At 41.0% G+C, this 19,226-nt stretch overlaps 1 protein-coding gene across 1 annotated transcript in view; it reads left to right on the top strand.

The window, feature by feature from the left end:
- The first annotated feature begins 580 nt into the window (after window positions 1–580).
- The window catches only part of Necab1 (N-terminal EF-hand calcium binding protein 1), a 220,630-nt gene continuing 201,984 nt past the window's right edge, over window positions 581–19,226 (top strand). Inside the window, 2 exon segments of the mRNA NM_022302.1 lie at window positions 581–749; window positions 8,122–8,146. Coding sequence (NP_071638.1) covers window positions 651–749; window positions 8,122–8,146 — 124 coding nt within the window. The 5' untranslated portion in view covers window positions 581–650.

The following is a 19,226-nucleotide window of genomic DNA, read 5'->3' as shown; positions in this document are numbered from 1 at the left end:
ATTTGCTAGACCACGAGACAAAAAAAGCAACTAAGGCAGATGGCCAAACCCAGTGCCTTAATTCCAAACTAAACTAGCCATCCCTTCCAGAATAGAATCAGGAACCAGGTTGGGTGTGGGGAGGAGTTGGCGAGGGGGGAGGGTACAGAGTTCTGTTCCCATCAAAGATGGAATCAGCAAGACTCAGATTCCTTCTTAAGGCTCATGGTTTTCCCTTAGTGCTTCTGACCTCGCCCCTCTGCTGCTCAAACAAAGCTCCATCTGGTCTATCCAGTAAAGTGCCCAGTGGTGGGCAGGGTCCAGAAGGTTACCTCTGGCAAGTGAGTAAAGGCTTGCCAAAGCTAGGCAATGCTCTCTGGCAAAGGGAGTTACATTGTTGCTAAGTGCAGGGATGAGTCTGATCCCCAGTGAGGTGCAGTCAGCCACGGGAAGGGGGCGGCGAGAGAGCTAGTGTGCTGAAGCCTAGGGGCGGGAGAGGGAGGAGAGTCCGCGCTGAGCAGAGGGAGGTGCGCGCAGAGCGAACACCCACTCGCATCCAACCCCGGTGGCGCGGCACGGGGAGGCGGCAGCTGAGACAGCACCAGGTCAGAACCGCTGCATCCCACCCGCCCAGTCAGTTCTCTGCCCGCCAGGCGCCAGGGTTGCTGAGGATGGAGGATTCCCGGGAGACCTCGCCGTCCTCCAACAACTCCTCAGAAGAGCTCAGCTCTGCCCTGCAGCTGTCCAAGGGCATGTCCATCTTCCTCGACGTAAGTATAGATGAAGTAGTTAGGTGGGCGCCTTAGGCATCACCCCTGTGAGAGGGGAGGGGTCGGGAGCAGCGGCTGCCCGCAGGCAGTGCTATCAGACCTCCACCCAAACTAGCTCCTGTCCGTTGTCCCCACCAGAGGACACTAGGCAAATAAATGCTAGCGGGAGAACTGTCATCCAACTTGTAAAGAGCTGCCCTAGACCTGCTGCTTTGATTATCAGCGTTAAGGAGCCCAAAAAGTTCGACTTCCCAGCACCTAGGGCTTCTAGGGGGCTGGATAGTCTCCACTGGGCTGTGTAAGACTTGATTCCGGACTCATCCCTGCTGACCAGTTTGCTGGCAAGCACTCTCCCTTGTACTGGGGAGCGCTGATGGAAGCCTTAGACATTGTGATGCCCCTCCAGCTGCTCCCAGCTGCTTCTAAAAACAATTTCTTTGAACGTATTCCCTTTTTATTTTACAACAGTAGCTAAGGTCTCTTTTATGATAATGATTTTCTTTTTCCCTTTTGGTGCCCGCTCCCTTCCCTATTATCCTGCTCCCCCGTGCCTAAGTTGTAATTACTATCATTAACCTTCTCTTCTAGCTTTCGATGGTTTTCCCCTTGGTCCCATTCCTTGCTTGGGGATTGACTTCCTTCACTTGCTTCTCTAACATGACCATTCTTTTCCTTCTGTGCTATTTTCTACCCTTATGCTGTAATATCTCTATCTCTCTATAAATATAGCAGTTTTAGATCTTATTTGCTCCTTGATTCTGCTTTGCTTTGTACCCGATGTTTTGGCTCTCTGTTTCTCACCCGGTTGCCTTGTTAGGTTCCCTGGCTTTCCTGTCCCTGGGTGGCTTGCCTTCTGGGTTCTGGCTCTCTTTGCTTCTGCTGCTCACATGTCAAATTCACTCTCTTCCCCCAGGTAGTGTCTGGCTCGCTCAGTGGCGCCAGTTCTAGCCGCTCCTTGCTTAGCATGATGTGAAGGGGGCAAAGCACCAAGGAGCCCTGTTTGTCTCTGCCCCTCCCCTTCTCTCAACCATCTCTTCTTATTAAAGTCCAAGGATGTAGGAGGTGGGCCAGAGGCCAAATACACTTGATTATGAAAGGTGAAAATATGGGAACATCAAATACAATAATCATAATGGCCAGTCAGGGATTTTGAAGACAATGGGGGAGGGGCAAGGAGTCCTCGAATCGTCGTGAATGAATTATGTAGACTCTTTCTTTTGGAATGTTGAGGGGATATTCATATCAATAATTAAGACTTGTTTAAGATACTTAATCGAATGTTCAACCCCACCTCCTGGCAGCCTTCTCCTTACATCACCAGGCAGTGCCAACACGAGATTTAGGCTTTGGGGGTCAGCCATTTTCTCCCCATGAAAACACGATTTCCACTTTTTGCTGCTCCAAGTTGTTATAGTTTATTTTTCTTAAAAAAAAAAACAAACCAACAGCCTCTATGTAGGGTCAGTCTATGCTCTAGATATTCTAATTATGTCTTCATTCCCTGATATCCAGGAGCTAGGTTGGGTCAATATAAAGTTAAGGTAGCACACGTGCGCAGGCAAACCCCAGGATCAGGAGGGAATCAGGACCTTTCTCATCCAGACCATTATTAGGAAGAAAACTAATCCTCCAAGAAGTTAATTCTGAGGTCAAGTGGGACCTCTGTTCTCTTGGGTCTATCTGCTCTGCCCTCTGAGGACACTAAGCACTGCTTTGTGCTTTTATCGTATGCCTCTAACAAGTCCTGCTGATCCTCTGCTGAGAAATGAAATGAAACTGTATGAGACAAAAAAATGCCACCCAGCAGACTTACCGCTCTAAGCTCAAGTGTTCAACTGCAGATTTTTAAAAGCAAAAGTTTAAACCTCATTTATTATATACGTACAGTTGTTCCCAAGTTCTACAATCAAGGTAAGGTCCCTGTCCTGATGGAACTTTCATCTATAAACAGGGCTGGCTCCCTTACCTTCTTAAGTCTAGTTCCAGAATTGGGAGGAAAAAAAAAAAACCAAAACAAACAAAGAAAAAAAAAACTGATTCCACAAGAGAAGCGTTAACATGCCTGTTTTTCTGTGAAATACGGTTTTAAAAAAAGATTAGCTGCAGTTGGCTTCCTTTTCTTGGATAGAAAATATGTTGTTTACACATTTCTGAGTTATTTTGTGGAAAAATTTAACACTCTGGTGAATTGTGTGACATGACGAGACCTCTGAATTATTCATTTCTGGATCATGTTGGTTTTAGCAAAAACAAAATGTGAAACATAAATACGTCATTCGATTTGATTAGATGTAGCATATTCTAGTAGCCCTGCTAAGAATGATCGCTTTTTGAATTCTATTCAAATCATAAGGACCAGGTAGCTGTACCTCCCATTTTAGATCTGAAGAGCCATGAAACCACGGGGGGACCTTGCACCTCACAGGTTAATTCTCAATTTGGGGAAAGAAGTGAGTCTCCCAATAAGAATAGCTTTATTTATATACAAGTATCGTTGACACAGTAAATCTTTAGACTTCTTAGGGAATCTGCTTAAACCCCATTTGAAGATACCATTGAGGATTCGGCTAGGCCCAGAAAGCTGGTTAGAAACTAAAGATAGCTGGTTGACTTAACATGAAAATCAGATTTTGTAGAGTCATTGTATTTTATTTCCTTCTCTTTTATACTCCTCAGCAGGTGTCATGTTTTCATTATGGGGTAACACTCTAAAGAACAAAGGGGAAAGGGACACATGGAATGTATATTTGAAGTATTATGATATGTCCATGTTCGTATTCACGAATTCCTAAGGAGAATAGCTGTGGCTCAATTCACAAAGGAACTGCATGAAGACTATTTACATTCTTTTTCCCTGAAGCGTCACAATTATATATCCCGTCATCATAACTATTTGTGAATACCTACTGAGGGTGAGAAGAAGGCCTTTTCCGAGTGCTGGCTGCCCACGCATGCTGGCACACTCCTGCTGGGCATATTGACCCACTCACACCTGCTAGACAAGGGAGAGGACCAGGAGAGGTTCCAGTATACAGCAACATAGAAGGATCAGAAGGCTGTCAATTGCATTCCTTTTCCACCGCCTTACTATGCTTCCCCAAGTTTCCTAATTCCAGATAATGGAGAATAAAGTCCCACTTAAAATGTGAGTCCCTAGAGTAGTCAGGTTCTCTTTTGATTAATCTAGTCTGCTACTTCTCAGCGGGGGAAAATCTTCGATTCTGCTCCTGACGCAAGAGAAATTCTAAAAGAAATGGGTTGCAGCTCTAATCATCCAATGGCACTGTCCTTCTCAAATAGATTTCCTTTGAATCTTCTTATGCTCGCCGTTGGGCATCTGATCCAGGGTCTTGTGCATGCTAGGCAGGTGTTCTACCTCTAAACCATACTTCCTGCCTCTCATTGCTTTTATTTGAGAAGGAACAGGACCTTCTCCATTTTGCTGATAAGGTGGGATGAAAGCTAGAGTGTCAGATAGAAAGTGATGACTTTATAATTTGATATCTTTCCCCTCTCCATCTATGTATGTGCTCATGCAAAGGCCTGGGAGGTCAGAACTTGGTAACATTGAGTAATAGCTTCTCCTTCTAAAAGGTGTTTGATTCTGAGTCTTGCACATACTTATTTGTGTGTGAGATGGCATAGATAGGGGATTGTTAGAGCAGAAAGGGCTTTCTGACATCACGAGCCTATGCCTGATTTCTGCTCCTGCTACACATCTCTTGTCTTGTCTGTCACACACGCACACTGGGATTTTTGAATGTGGTTGTATGTTTTGGAAAATGTCAAGCAAAAAGCTAGACAAGGATGGCTTTTTTTGCTATATCTTTCCACACAGGGCTTACCTTGGGCAACACTGAGAAGAATGGAATAGAATGTATTAATTACATTTTAGTCATGTGTTTTCAGGTGCCAACTTCCCTGGACTCTGAGGGCAATCTGTGGTGTTGCGTCAAACTATCTATTGTGTGCCCAGGACTGTGAACCTTGTTCTTTTCTTCTATATATAAGTTTATGCTCCATATAAACTCCAAAATTCTGCAGTACATCCAATTTTTCCAGGATTCCACCAAGTGACTGACAACTCATCTTACCCTAAATCATAACCTGAGTCCTGTTCTGGGGACCCTGTTAGTCCAGTGAATTGTGATGGTTTTATACTTTCAAGATAACATTTACATTTAATGTCTGGCCTCAATAACTTAAAGTGAGAAACAAGGAATTTCACTTACAGGTATCAAAGAATATCTGGAGGTAATAAGGAAGCTATATGATAATCTGTAAATTATAGGGAAGTACAGTATTGTTCATATTTAAGCTTCCTCCCAGGACATAATTAAATGTATTTACTATGCCTAGTGAGGACAGCTGTTAAGATTAGCAGGCTGTAGTAACACTACATACTGAGCTTCATTCTCGTCTGCAGTGCATTTTCTTTTTATATTGTGAGCTCTGAGGCAAAATTTGCAGAAGTGGCAATTCTATCCATATTTAATTACAGGAGCTTAATAACATGAGCTTCTGTCTTAATTTTATCTCTGAGAGCCTGAGTACTGCCCCTGGTTGTTGTTTCCATGGTGTGGTGATGGAAGTCCTGTGTCCACTGCTAGATGTGTGATTGCTTCTACTCTAGTCATTTCACACTCATGAAGACACAATAGAAGTCAAAACTCAAATCTCAAGGTCAATCAAAGACAAGGGATGAGATATGCTTCATGCTTCTCTGACTTGGCTGTAGCTTTTCAATTTTGGAAGACAGGAACAAGCTCTTATGGAAGAAAGAATCTTCAAAGTTTCTACCAGTTACCACTCCAAGCTAGAAAAAGAATGTTGTATCAGTTTATTCTAAGTGGATCCCTCACTACTGAAAGTCATCCTCTCACAGTGATGAAGTTTATTTTGTTAAATGGAGAACCGATATATGTTTGATAGTTAGAGTGGTACCCATCTGTTGCTGGGAACGTTTCATGGATGAGATGTGTTAGAAATAATATTGGTATTTATAATTTAAAACATTTTAGGGAAGAGTATATTTATTCATGCCTCAGTTGTGTGAAGGCAAAAGAATGAAGGGAGGACACTTTTCCTGTGATAGAACAAAGAAAACTAACCAAAGTAATAATGAAAACAGTTGTCTATGCTTAAACCATTCACCAAGAAGCACCAATGCAAAAATGAAGACTGTTCTGGTTATTTAGCTATAATTAAAGCTTACTCGGGGGAAAAGAACCTCAAGGGCTCTTTCCATGTAATTAAAGTTTGCATTTCAATACCATAGACGGTCATTCTCTGCAGGTGTGTATGCAACACATTATGTTGACTAGTTAGATTTCTGCCACTGCCTACATCACATGGGGTTAATTGGATTGCTCCTAACAGAAAAAATAAAAGATCCAAAAACTGTTCAAAGTCTAAATATATAATGGAGTATTGGCCTTTGTAATAAGCACCTCAAGTTATCTCCTTAGAGACTATCCAGGGGCTCAGAGAGCACCAGTTGGCTCTTCCAAGTGTCTGAACACAGATTCTTGGAGTGTTGAGAGTGTCCCTGTATTGTTGTCTTTTTAGAAGGCTATCACATTAGGCCCCATACCTCATCATTGTCTAATTATATCAAAGAAGGACCCAATTTCAAATAAGGTCCCATTCATAGGTACTAAGAAACTTGAGCTTCAACACCTGTTTTCAGGAAAACAGCACAGTTCAACCCATAGCATGTATAACACAATGTCCAAGGGCAGCACCTTGCCTATATTTTTCCATGTTTAAGTCCCAAACAAGCAAATTCTATCTTTCTCCTAACTGCTCAAGTACAGCTTGTTATTGACTGACCCTAAGGTGTTCCTGACACATCAAACAACAGATGTGATACTCTATAAGACCTCAATGTTCTACCTAGCCCTTAAGCATAGAAACCAAGAGTACAGGAAAGACTAAGTGTTCTAGGAAAAACAAATAGAAAACATTGCCACCATGTAAGGGACACCAGATGGCCAGAGAATCACAGTACATCTACACACCATAAAGAGGTTCTATGTTAACACTATTACTATATCAAGGAAGACAGAATAGATGTGTGGGCTCCTATCTACTGGTCATTTATTATTTTTCTGCTCTGCTTTTATTTCAAATTTTATTGAGATGTCAACTAATTTACATTAAAGTGCATACATTTAAAATGTAAGTGTTTTGAGTTCTAACATGTGAAATGTGACGGTTCCTGCAAATGTCACAGCTGGCAACAAAACAATCTGAAGAGAGACAAGGATGAAAACTCAGTTCACCATGACTAGTCAGCCAAGCGAAGTCAAACTTGTAGAGTTTGACACAAGGCTAGGTTATTTTGGACATAATTAAGTATAGTACAGTTTGGATAAAAGTTTTCTGGTAACAATTCTTCCCATGTGCGCAACAAAGCTTAAGGGATGACTACTTCAAAACTCTTTTGCAAAGTCCTGTGATCTCTAGCATGAAGACGGGTTCTACAGCTTCTGGGCCTGGGATCTGGTGTGGTCTCTGAGATAGCATAGAGATGGGCAGACTATAACGTTCATGTGACATCTCCCCTAAGGATGAGCTCAATTGACGAGAAACAAAACTAAAAATAAGGTCTAGGAAGGAAGAGTATGGGATAAACATTCTGGGGGATTTGGGTAAGGCCTGGTTCTACAGAGAGCAAAGGTCACCATGTTATTAACAACATTTCCTTCATTGAGGAGACAACCTTTCATGATTAACATTCCTGGTTTCTCCAGTGCCAGTCTGTGAACACTTGTGCCCTCTACAGTGAAACAATTGTGCTTGAGATGATTTAACATTTTTATTATCCTCAATAGTATTCTGATATACATTTATAATCCATAGCTCTCAGACTTGACAGTTGTTAGACAGCTTTGATCTACTTTCTGTCACTAAATATTATCGTGCAGCTAAAACCTGTAAATACTAAGACTTTTGTGTTTTTGGGTTTAGGCTTTCTATTCAGCCTAACCATGTTAAGAAACAACCAGAGTTTTATATGTAAATTATTTTTGATGGTTGATTATGTTTAAATGGCCCACCTACTTCTTTATTATACTGACGTCACACTTGGTTTATCACTTAACCTGTTGATGAGCATTGGAGCTGTCTCCAGATGAGGGAATATTTAAAAAGGAAGGTCTCAGTTGGAAAACATTCACTTAACATAGGAGTTTTATTTGTTTAGCAATATGTGAATTATGGGTAAATGTAGCATTCATTGCAAAAGATTTCTTTCTTTTCTTCTGCCAATCCTGGAAACTCAGCCTAGGGCTGCACATATGCTAGGCAAGTGAGTTAAGCCCCAGCACAGCAGAAAAAGAGGATAACAATTTTCTTCTTTTCTTTCCAGATACTGAGGAGAGCAGACAAAAATGGTAAGACCCAAATTCTACAATTTCTATTTATTAATTCATTATATATTAGACTGTCTTATAAAGAAGAACAGAGAAGTGGAAAGCCCTAGAAATTGACACGTAAAATGCGATTTTAGCAATAGTCATAATTTTTATCAAGTTTATGTCTCCAGATAGTCATGAAAAGTTGGCAGATGAATTCACATTTGACAGCAAGATGGGATTTATGCCTTTGAAGTCAGAAGTCCCATTGTACGTGGGCTGTTACTTCTCCCTTTAATGCTTGAAAAAAGAGTATATCGACAGCAGCCTAGATTCAGTGCGTGTACTGGTGTATGTATTTTGTCTTAGAGTTCTAAGCTACAGAGGTTTTTGAAAATCCGTTTGGTACCGGCATCTAGGCTCACCAATTTCATAGTGGCAGAAGAAGTTCTGAAGGCATTGTGGCATTGCTGCCCAGAAACAGGACAGCTTACTCTTTACCTGAAGCATGGAAAACTCTCATTCACAGAGGCAAAGAAGTGAAAGGCAGCAAACCAAAAATACAAATTTGCCCTGAAAATTTACAGGCAGCTCCGCTAAGTCCATTTATGGGTATTTTTTTAACTCCTTGATTCCGCTAGAAATTACATTCCACAGAATCAGAGCTTATTAAGTTTGTTCTACTTAAGTACTTCAAGATAGGCATATTACTCTTAAAAGCAGCTTAACGGTTTCAGGATACAAAAGCTTCTTTCCCACGCTTGCAATCTCACTTCTTAGTTTCAAGGAAAGATTGCGGTCAGATCTGACCATTACAGCATGTTATCTAGTTTGTGCGTAAGAATACAGATCCCGGGGAGCATTACCAGCATTGCACCCCTTTCTCCCCGACCCCAAACGCCCATCCAGGGAGCACTGAGAAAGCATGCCCAGTCTCACCGTATAAACCTCCGTCTGACTACCAGAATATCTCTTTAAATCATGATTTAGCAATTGTCATGTTACCAAATCAAGGCTGCCCTTTGCTCGCTTGTGTTACTGCTAGTGAAGAAGGAAGTGAGGATATTTCATATTTGCCTTCCTATCTGATGCTTTAGCCCTTTGCTTAATATCTGGCCCCAGTGGCACTGATATACGTCAGAGGGGCACACTCATCTTCCTGGCGGCTGCCTTGTGTTTCAGCTTCTGCCTGTTCTGATATACCTGGCTCCCTGGCTCCTGAAGCTCCGTGTTCTTTCGGGTGGTATCTTTTGTTTCCTGGGACCTCAAGACTCTGATTAAGGCCTGATATTACCTTTACGTCTATCATTCCTCTTTCTATGAAAACTATCATACTCCATAATCATAGTAAATCCAGTTACCATACTCCATATTCGTAACAAATAAATGCATGAGAATAAATGTAATGACCGTAGTGACCCCACAGTGCATGCTATGCAGCGTAGTCACGTGTCCTGTCAGCTCTGTACCCTTCATTTCCAACATCTCCTCCCCTGAAAGTGATTCCTTCCTGTTCCCTACCCCTGTTCATACTGTTGGGTTCTACCAAGTGATCATAACCACCTTTCCCCAGCTCCGGCCTCGCAGTCTCTGCTTGCATTTACGCTGCAGTCTTCGGAGCCACACAGTCGCCTGAGCCTTTCTCCATTAGCCCAACTCCACAGTACTCGCCTGCCTTAACCTCTGCTTATCAGGAGCTTCTGAATGTCCACATATTTGCATACTGCAAAAGTCTAGGAAGCCGCCCCTATGCTGCAGGGCCCTGCCCATTGTCTGAGTTCCTAACTTCCACATATATAGATCAATATAGTGGAGGGCTGACGTTGATCCTTAGAGATTCTAGTTCCCTTAGTCAAGCTTGCTTCTCTAGGGCAGAAATCTGTCTTCTGCATCACCACCATGTGATGTATTTTATACCTGTAGACAGTCGTTTAACAAATTAGTAGTGAAAATACTCTGGATGATATACATCGCTTCGATCTGCTCACTCCCCTCTACCTTCGCTCTGCCTTATTCTCTTTTTTTTTTTCCATCTATATTAACTTGAGTATTTCTTATTTACATTTCTATTGTTATTCCCCTTCCGGGTTTCCGGGCCAACATCCTCCTGACCCCTCCCCCTCCCCTTCTAGATAGCTGTTCCCCTCCCCATCCTCCCCCCATTACCGCCCTCCCCCCAACAATCCCGTTCACTGGGGGTCCAGCCTTGGCAGCACCAAGGGCTTCCCCTTCCACTGGTGCTCTTATTAGGATATTCATTGCTACCTATGAGGTTGGAGTCCAGGGTCAGTCCATGTATAGTCTTTAGGTAGTGGCTTAGTCCCTGGAAGCTCTGGTTGGTTGGCATTGTTGTTCATATGGGGGCTCGAGCCCCTTCAAGCTCTTCCAGTCCTTTCTCTGATTCCTTCAATGGGGGTCCCGTTCTCAGTTCAGTGGTTTGCTGCTGGCCCTGCCTTATTCTTGACCCTGACTCTTGGTGTAAAGTTAGGGGATGTTTAGAATCCAGCACATCTGGGCTTAAAACACAGTTATTCCACCTGGTCACTCTACAGATGCCAGGAATCTTTGTAAATAATCAATGAGGTGATCTATGTAAATAAAAGCTCTGGGGGAGTGTCTGACACACAGTAGCAACTTAATTTCCAAGTTATGAGCCCCTTTGGTGTCATGATGCCTTCACTATATGAAGCAATTGGTGACATTTCAGTAATGTCCCCAGTAGTGGGATTTGGCGGAGAGAAAATACAAAGCTATTTACCAGGCGTGCTGAAGTGAAAAAGAAAAGCAGAGCGGGAAAGATAGAGTGCAAATATGAAGATACAGAAGTAACCACCTTTCTGGACCACATGTTCATTGTATTCTGTGTTTGCAAATAAACAGCAGTTAAGTGTATTTGCTCTCCTGGGAGCGGACTCTCACGTGACAGGGACCCTTGTGAACAGCTTAATTATTGCTGTAATAACGAAAGGAAGGAGGAGCAATAAGCAGAATGGGAATTAGCCTGCCAGAGGACAGAATTAGCATTTGGACTCGATGTGACATAAAAGAGAAGCTGCAGGATAAATGGGAGAAACTGCATGATTAGGGATTAGCTATAATAACGATGTCTTGGTGAGATATTTTTTGGTCTGGTTGTTGTTTTTAAATCACAGGCTAGGATCCTAAGCAGAAAGACAGACTTGGAAATGGTATTGCTTGGGGGAGATATTAGTGCTTTGATCTGAAAAGCCCCAAATTAAACACAGAAATGCACAAACTCTGGAGAAGCTTCCTCACACCTGGGCTGAATAACAATGAAAACAGTGCATGGATATTTTTCAAATGTTTGAAAATATTTATAATTTTTATTTAAGGAAATTTAACTAACAATTAGTAGGATTGCATGTACTAATGATATATAATTTGATGTAGGGTTATGTGTATTCGATGTGCAATGGTTTGCAGCAAATTGATTAATGCATTCATCACCACCCATAGTACACAGCAGGTACCAGAACTTGCTCATTTTATGACTGGAAAGTCTATCTTTCTAACAACAGCACCCCATTTCTCCTACATCCAGTACATAGCAACTGCCACTCTACTCTCTGTTTCTATGGGTTTGACATTTTTCAGTTTCCACATATAACTAAGATCATACTGTGTTTATTGCTCTGTGTCTGGGCCAAAAGATTTTCTTTAGCTTAGTAAAATGTAAAATAAAAAGGCTTCTAGCAGTGAATAGTGACATCCAGTTCCTCTTGTTGATATGCACTTGCTCAGACCCACTGCTGTTCTTGTCAGCAAATAGTTAGGGTAGATAAATGGTGGTTTTGACCTCTAGGTAATGGCTGATCTCTGGTGAATTGCTCTATGGTGTAGTTCTCTGGCTTTTAGTTACTCTAAGTCTGTGAGGACAGAGCTGTCTGAGGCTCTTAAGACTGAGCAAACTGCCTACCATGACATAGGTTCTAAGTAAAGAGTTGTGAATATTTGTAGGAGTGGCATCATCAACAATTTGACCTTGAAACCTGAGGAAGAAACTGAATTATATGAATTATTTAATCAAGCTGTGCCCTGCTATTTAGCTATTTATATCAATTATTAATAATGACTAAAAGTTTTGGTTGATTATTATGGCCTAGTACCAATCCTAAGTTCTTAATATACATTGACTGGAATCATTCTGAGAAGCCCACCAAGTAGATTGCTTGAGGTCGTAGAAAGAACATAAGAAGATCAAAAAAGAGTCCGAGTATCTTAACTCTTTCTCTGTCCAGGTTCACGATACTGAACAAGTCATTGACCTCCTCTCTGTCTCCAGATCTGTGAAGTGGGTTAATGATAGCTCTTTCAAAGCTGTCTTGAGAATCAATTGAGATTATACTTTTGAAGCATTTTGCTTTTTATTATTATATTTTTCCTATACACAATAATATTTCATTATGATATTTCATAGTGAATAACACATTCATACATACACACATACATATGTATGTACACACATACATACACATACACATATAGACACATACAGACACACACACACATACACACACACACACACACACACACACACACACACACACACACACCCTCTCCTGTTTCACTAATCCTTTCTCTATTTCTTCCCAATTTTCTCCTGTTTTTCTTTCATGTCTTTTCTTCTTCTTCCTTTGCTTTTGGTGACCTAAAGAGTTTCATTAAGTTTGATCACAAGAACGTATGTGAAGAAAATGTCTTTCCCTCATGAATTAGTAACTTCTTATTCATTCTCAAAGAAGATTGGAACCTACCCTTCCAAATTTCACCACAGGGTAATAACAGGTCCAATCTTGAGCAGACCTTGCATGTGTTTTCACACCTGCTATGAATTCAGGAGTACAATAGATGTGTAACTATCAAAAATCAGAGGACCAAATTGCTGTCCCCATCTTCATCTGATGCTTCCATTTTTGTTCTTTCCACATCTTCTGGTAGGTTCCCTGAACCTTGTGGCAGAGTGAGGTGGAGGAGAAACATGATAATATAGGTGTCTCACTTATGAGGGGGCTTCCAAAATCATGTATTCTCAGTGCTATAATCTATTAAGCGTCACTACTGTCAAAAAGATGCTTCTTTGACCCAAGGTGATGGCAACACTGGAATATAATTTGACAGACACATCACGATCATTTAGCAAGCCAACAGTAGCAGCTTTGTCACTAAAGCCTATGACTCCCTACCCCACCCATGGCCTACTGGTCCTGTTTTCAGTACCATATGTGAAATGCTTTGTGTAGAGCACACACTAAATCCAATCAGATGGTGGTGGGTTACTTCCTTGATAGATTTGCCGCTGTTTCTCCAGTGAACTCATGTTGCCTGCCTTAATGCTGCTACACCCATGGTCTGCAGCTTAGCAAGACTACTGATGACAATTCACCGCCAGCATGAAGCATTAATTTCAATCTAGGTACTAGTAGCTCATATTTCTAGCTATTGTTTCTAACATTTTATAATGGACTGAATCAACTAACTAAGCTAACAGCATAGAACTGGAGACCTTTCTTACTCCAAATTGACTTATTCACTGTGTGTGTGTGTGTGTGTGTGTGTGTGTGTGTGTGTTTGTGGTGTGTGTGTGTGTATTACAATGTAACAGGTCTACAAAGGTCTGATGTGCTGTTTTTGTAATAAGTAATAGTAACATTTAATTTATGTGTTTCATTGGAAAGCCTAAAAAAAGAAAAGATTTGCTAAATGACTAGCAAATCTCCAGAAAATAGCATTAGCAAGAACCATCCTGGGCAACAGCTTATGTTCCATTTGTATATTTTAAAGACTGCATTGAGTTCTGGTCAGCAAGTACTGATTAATCAATATATAATAATAATGTATATCATAATAATATGAGAAGCAATAAAAAGACATTCAAGTTAATCACACAAATCTCAGTTTATTCTATTCTCCTATGAGAATAAGATAAGTAGAGACTAAAACCAAGGTTCAGCATACAGGACTTCTTTACAGAGAGGTGAGATTTTCACATATCACCCCAGAGCCTTAGGGCAGTCTATAATCTTCTGAAACATGGGATCAAGTGTGAGACACCCAGACAATTGTTCCTCAACCCTAAGGAGCTCCCAAACCCTTCTTACTTGTAATTAGAGATGCAGCCCCAAATAAAATGGAACGATTGATATGTATGCCCAGAGATTAATATTAATGCAAAGTTGAATTTTATTTCATAATGCCTCAATCATTTCATAAAATGTATGTGAAACTTAGAATAAGATCATTTGAGAAGAACTCTCAAATAACTCTGTGCCCATGATTTTTCTCAGGCGTAATAGAAAGTCAAGTAGACGCCTACCACCCTGGAAGCAAAATCCATGTCTATTAGCAATGATTCACTTAATCTATGCCCTAAGAAGGACCCTATTAGGAGCAGCTCACAGCACTGGGAGGAACATTGCAGTTTCTGACTGAAAGGAGATTTTTTTTTTATAGCAAAACAAGAGCAAACAAAATCTTTACTTCTACAGTACCTTTTCTGAAGTGAAAAGCAGTTTCACATATACAAATGTGGTACTTTTTCCCCCCATAAGTGGAAAATCAGGGAGTTACTGATCGTTACATAGCAGGATCTATCAGATATCACATAAGGAATCTAGACTCAGACTTGTGACCCCAATAAACGGCCACTAAATGCTCAGAAGTCAGGCCCAGCTATGACAGCAGAGCCTGAAGTATACAGAGCGTAGCATCTATCCTAAAGCCTGGATCCAACCTTACATGTGCATGCAATTTACCTTAGCCGTTTTCTTTAATCCTCCTAGATCCCAGAGGGATGTAGCATAGCGGTTAAGCTTATGACCTGTAGTCAGATTACCTAGACCCAAACCTTTGTTCCACTTTCTGATGTGACCCCAACAGCTTCCTTAGCTTCTTATCCCACAAAATGGAAGCAAAGATAGTGGCTCTGGTGCATGCATGAGAGAGAGAGAGAGAGAGAGAGAGAGAGAGAGAGAGAGAGAGAGAGAGAGAGAGACCAGAGAACAGAGTTTAGTTAAAATAGTGGTTTTTGTTTTGTTTTGTTTGCTTGCTGTTTGTTTTCTAGTAAAGAAAGAGCTAAGGGAACACACACATGCAGCAGACATACACAGAGAAAAGTCTCTCTACAAAACAGGGGCAGGACACTGGGCTTGGGAAACCAAAATTTAACTTCTACTTGAGATCTGGGGCTTTAAAAGTCTCTGAAGGGTTGTCCTTCCCTGATTTAGGGTGATCAGTTCAAAGAGCGACAAGATGGCTGATTGGCTCCCATCTGTTACATAATCATGTCCTGGTTCAGACTTGAACTTGATAAACCAGTCATCAAGCAAGGGGCCTACTGGCAGAAGGCACAGTTCACAGACCTTTTTTTTTTAAACTGTCAGACTCTTGTCTCAGGTTAGGAGGCCAAGGGAGAAGCCAGCCATTTTGTAGGTTCACCATCTTTATTACCTAGTGTTCCTCTCTCCCTATCTGTCTGCCTATGGGGAAATCTACCCAACTTCTAGTCCCTCACCTCACAGTCCTCAGAAGTCATCTTAACCCCTGTTAGAGGATTGCTGCACAGACTTCTCTAATTGCTTTCAAGCTGGCAAAAGGGTGATGTGGAATGGGTGACTCAGAAGAGGATCTCCATAAGAGACCATGATGGCACTTACCAGATAGCAAAGATCTAGAATATTAAGTTGGCCATATGATGACAGTGTACTTCTTCAGAGCATGCCATTCCAGTGAGACAGCCAGTTGTCAAACTCCCAGGTTTGGGGAAATTATTCACTAGTGGTGTCCTTGAAACATTGCTGGGCAATCTTATAAAAAAGACCTCATGGGATTTTATTTCTTCTTTACATTGTGAATTAGATTCTTATGTCAGGTCGAGACCTTAGCAAATGGAATCTGGGTTTCACTCAGGTTTGGATCATAATGTTTCCTCCCGCTGGACATTATGCCTGACCTGTGGGTGGAGGCTTCTGTTGCCGAGAAGGCACAGCACAAGACAACTGCTTCAACTGATTTCTCTCACAATTTGCAGACATTTGATCCTAAGACAGGAGTCTGGGGATCAGCTGATTATGTAGCTAGAGACAGCTGATTATACAGTTTAAGTTCATATTCTTGAGAGGGAAGTACATTTGAGTTAGAATCAAATTATACATTATAATGAATGCTCTGGTAGAAATCTTCACTGGGGTCTACAATGGAGTGATCTTTCTATTTGTGGATTCTAATTCTCCATTTGCTTCTCATTGTCCACAGGATAAAGCCTGGACTCTACAGCAGGCTGTTACCTACCTACCTGCTTGCCTCCACTTGTTATAGCTTAAGGACACTAAACTCCAGATCAGCCATCTTCCTGTGTACATACATCCCTAGCTCTGTCTGCCTGAAACAATTTTCAAGCCATTGGTTTCCACTCAAGCTGATCTTTCTATTCATCCTTCTCTGAATTCTGTTTAGCCTAGTATGTGGGTTAGCTTTATGTCAACTGGCCAGAGGCTAGAGTTAGATGAAAGGAAGAAATCTCAACTGAGAGAAATGCCTCTGTGTAAGATACAGCTGTAACATATTTTATTGAGTAGTGTTTGATGGGTGAGGACCCAACCTATGGTGGGTAGTGCCATCCTGGGCTGGTGGTCCCAGGTCCTATAAGAAAGCAGTCATGAGGAGTAAGTCAATAAAGCATCATTCTTTCATGGCCTCTGCATTAGCTCCTGCCACCAGGTTCCAGCCCTGCCTGAGTTCCTGACTGATTTCCTCTAATAATAGACTATGATCTGGAAGTATAAGGCGAATAAACCCTTTCCTCCCCAACTTGCTTTTGGTCATGGTGTTTTCCCACAGTAATAGTAACACAACTAAGACAGCATATGAATTATTTACAAATAAGAGTCAATTTGTCAAGTCCTTTTGACACCTGAAAACATAGGGTAGTTATACTCATATGTTTCCCTTGTGGGACTGTTGAAATTGAAATAGCATAAAGATGTCACAAGTGAGAAATATAAACTTCATAAGTACTAAGACTTTACCCAATTCTTTCATGTTCCCATCTATAGCGTCACATATCTCATATTCTTACCACATTGTAAAGCTAGTCTGTGAATGCATTCCCTTGATCTCTATGAACGTATATCGTTATATGAAGGGAATATGCATACATCTTCTTTCTGAGCACAGGGACAGTGCATGTCACCATGCTTGGTAACATATGTAACACCTGACTTGTAAGCATGTCATAAACACTATGAAACAGTTGTGATGCTATGAATGGAGATCACACAAATTTTGCCTGGAATGTTGAGAAAAAGTTTGGTTCATTCTACTGAGGATTTAGTGGGACAAGTGGTTCCACGGAAGGGAAGAAGCAAGAGATGAGCCATAAAAACTGTGAGGAAGCAAGAAACCTTTTCAAGTTGTAGAAGTATATATTGAACAGTTGTACCATTCCATTATCAACAACTGTACCACAATCAAGCTGATCTTTCCCATTCATCCCTCTCTGAATTCTGTTTGGCCTAGTATGTGGGTTAGCTTTATGTCCACTGGCCAGAGGCTAGAGTTAGATGAAAGGAAGAAATCTCAACGGAGAGAAATGCTTCTATGTAAGATACAGTGTAACATCTAATTCTAACACCCGGCTCCTCAGCAGCCTCTACTGCCTGAGGACAGGGCCACCAATTAGCAGTGACTCCAGCCAAAAGCTTCAACCACTTCCACGTTCCCTGGTGTCTAGTAGATCTGCATGTAACTCATGAGCAGTCCTGTCAGGTCCATGGTCAACACCAATGACCTCTTGACCCACATGTCCCACTCTCACCCAGACTCTGAAATAGCACTTAGCACACTGTAAAACCCACCGTAGTAGAGCCATTGAAGACGTCAATAGATCAGTGCTTCGAGAACAGCGATGACAAAGTGAATGTGAAATTTTTGACTTATAATTAGCAAAGAGTTGTTAATTAATTGAAGGGTTAGTGGGAAAGATGAAGGAATTTGACAGCACATACCTTGTGCTTGGCACTTGGAGTGTGAAACACATTTCTGCTTTCTGGCATAGGTATCTAGTTAGGTAGTGAGACTGCTTGACACAGGCCTCATATTAAGAGCTTAATTCATTGAGACAGTGTATCACTTTTATTTATGAGAGTTCTGATGAACACCTGTGATGTTTCTGTGATTCCCATGACACTTTAAATCACACATAAATGGTTTTATAAAACTCTGAAATTTAATAGTCTGTTACCAAGTTTCCTATAATCTTGAGAATATTAGTCCATACATCAAGTGAAATTGTTATACTAATAATAGTCAATAACTTAGTAAAGCATTTTTTCATACCAAACACTAGACAATTTTCATGAGATTCCACAGGGAGGGTGCTATCATAATTCCAGTTTTATCCATGAGTAATGTGAGACAAAATTCAAGGACAGAGGGGTGTAAATAAAGTTTGTGTCTAGAGTCCCTTCCAACCTAAGCGTCTTAGCACCTAACTAGGGCAGTTCACTTGCTATGGCTCATTTTCTGCAGCAGAATTGCTTTATTCAGAGCAGAAATATTGACCTTCTATAATAAATGAATAATACTGAGTAATTCAAAGTAATTTAAGAACAGAAGAAAGAAAACATGGAATTATCCTTTTACTATGTTTGAAGATGCATGATATGACAGAGATATGGAACCACAGAGGACAAATGTAAACCTTGATGTCTTTGTTTCATCATTTACATGTGCACTAGGTATTTTAATCCATGTCCTTTGTGTGCCAAACAGTAGTTGTTGAGAATACAAAGAGAAACGGATATAGAAACTTTACGATACATTTATTAGACTGTGATGTTGGACAATTAATCTCTTTGAGCTTATTTTCTTGCTTATTAGGTAGGAATCAGAAGACTTGATTTCCACGGTAATTGGGAAGAGTAAGAAAAGTAAATCCCCATAGATGGTGTTTAATATTGTGAATAATCAAAACATGTCAGATTCCTTTACTAATTCTCTGTAGGTCCTAAAGATATGAATTTTTATAAGCCAATTAACAACCCACAGGCATGTTCCCTAGATAATCTGATGGAGACAATCTCCCAATTAATAAATTAATACT

The sequence above is a fragment of the Rattus norvegicus genome, chromosome 5 (genome assembly GCF_036323735.1).
Source record: "Rattus norvegicus strain BN/NHsdMcwi chromosome 5, GRCr8, whole genome shotgun sequence".
Lineage (NCBI taxonomy): Eukaryota > Metazoa > Chordata > Mammalia > Rodentia > Muridae > Rattus > Rattus norvegicus.
Note: the sequence above shows the minus strand (reverse complement) of the source record. Positions and strands in the feature narration are given on the sequence as shown.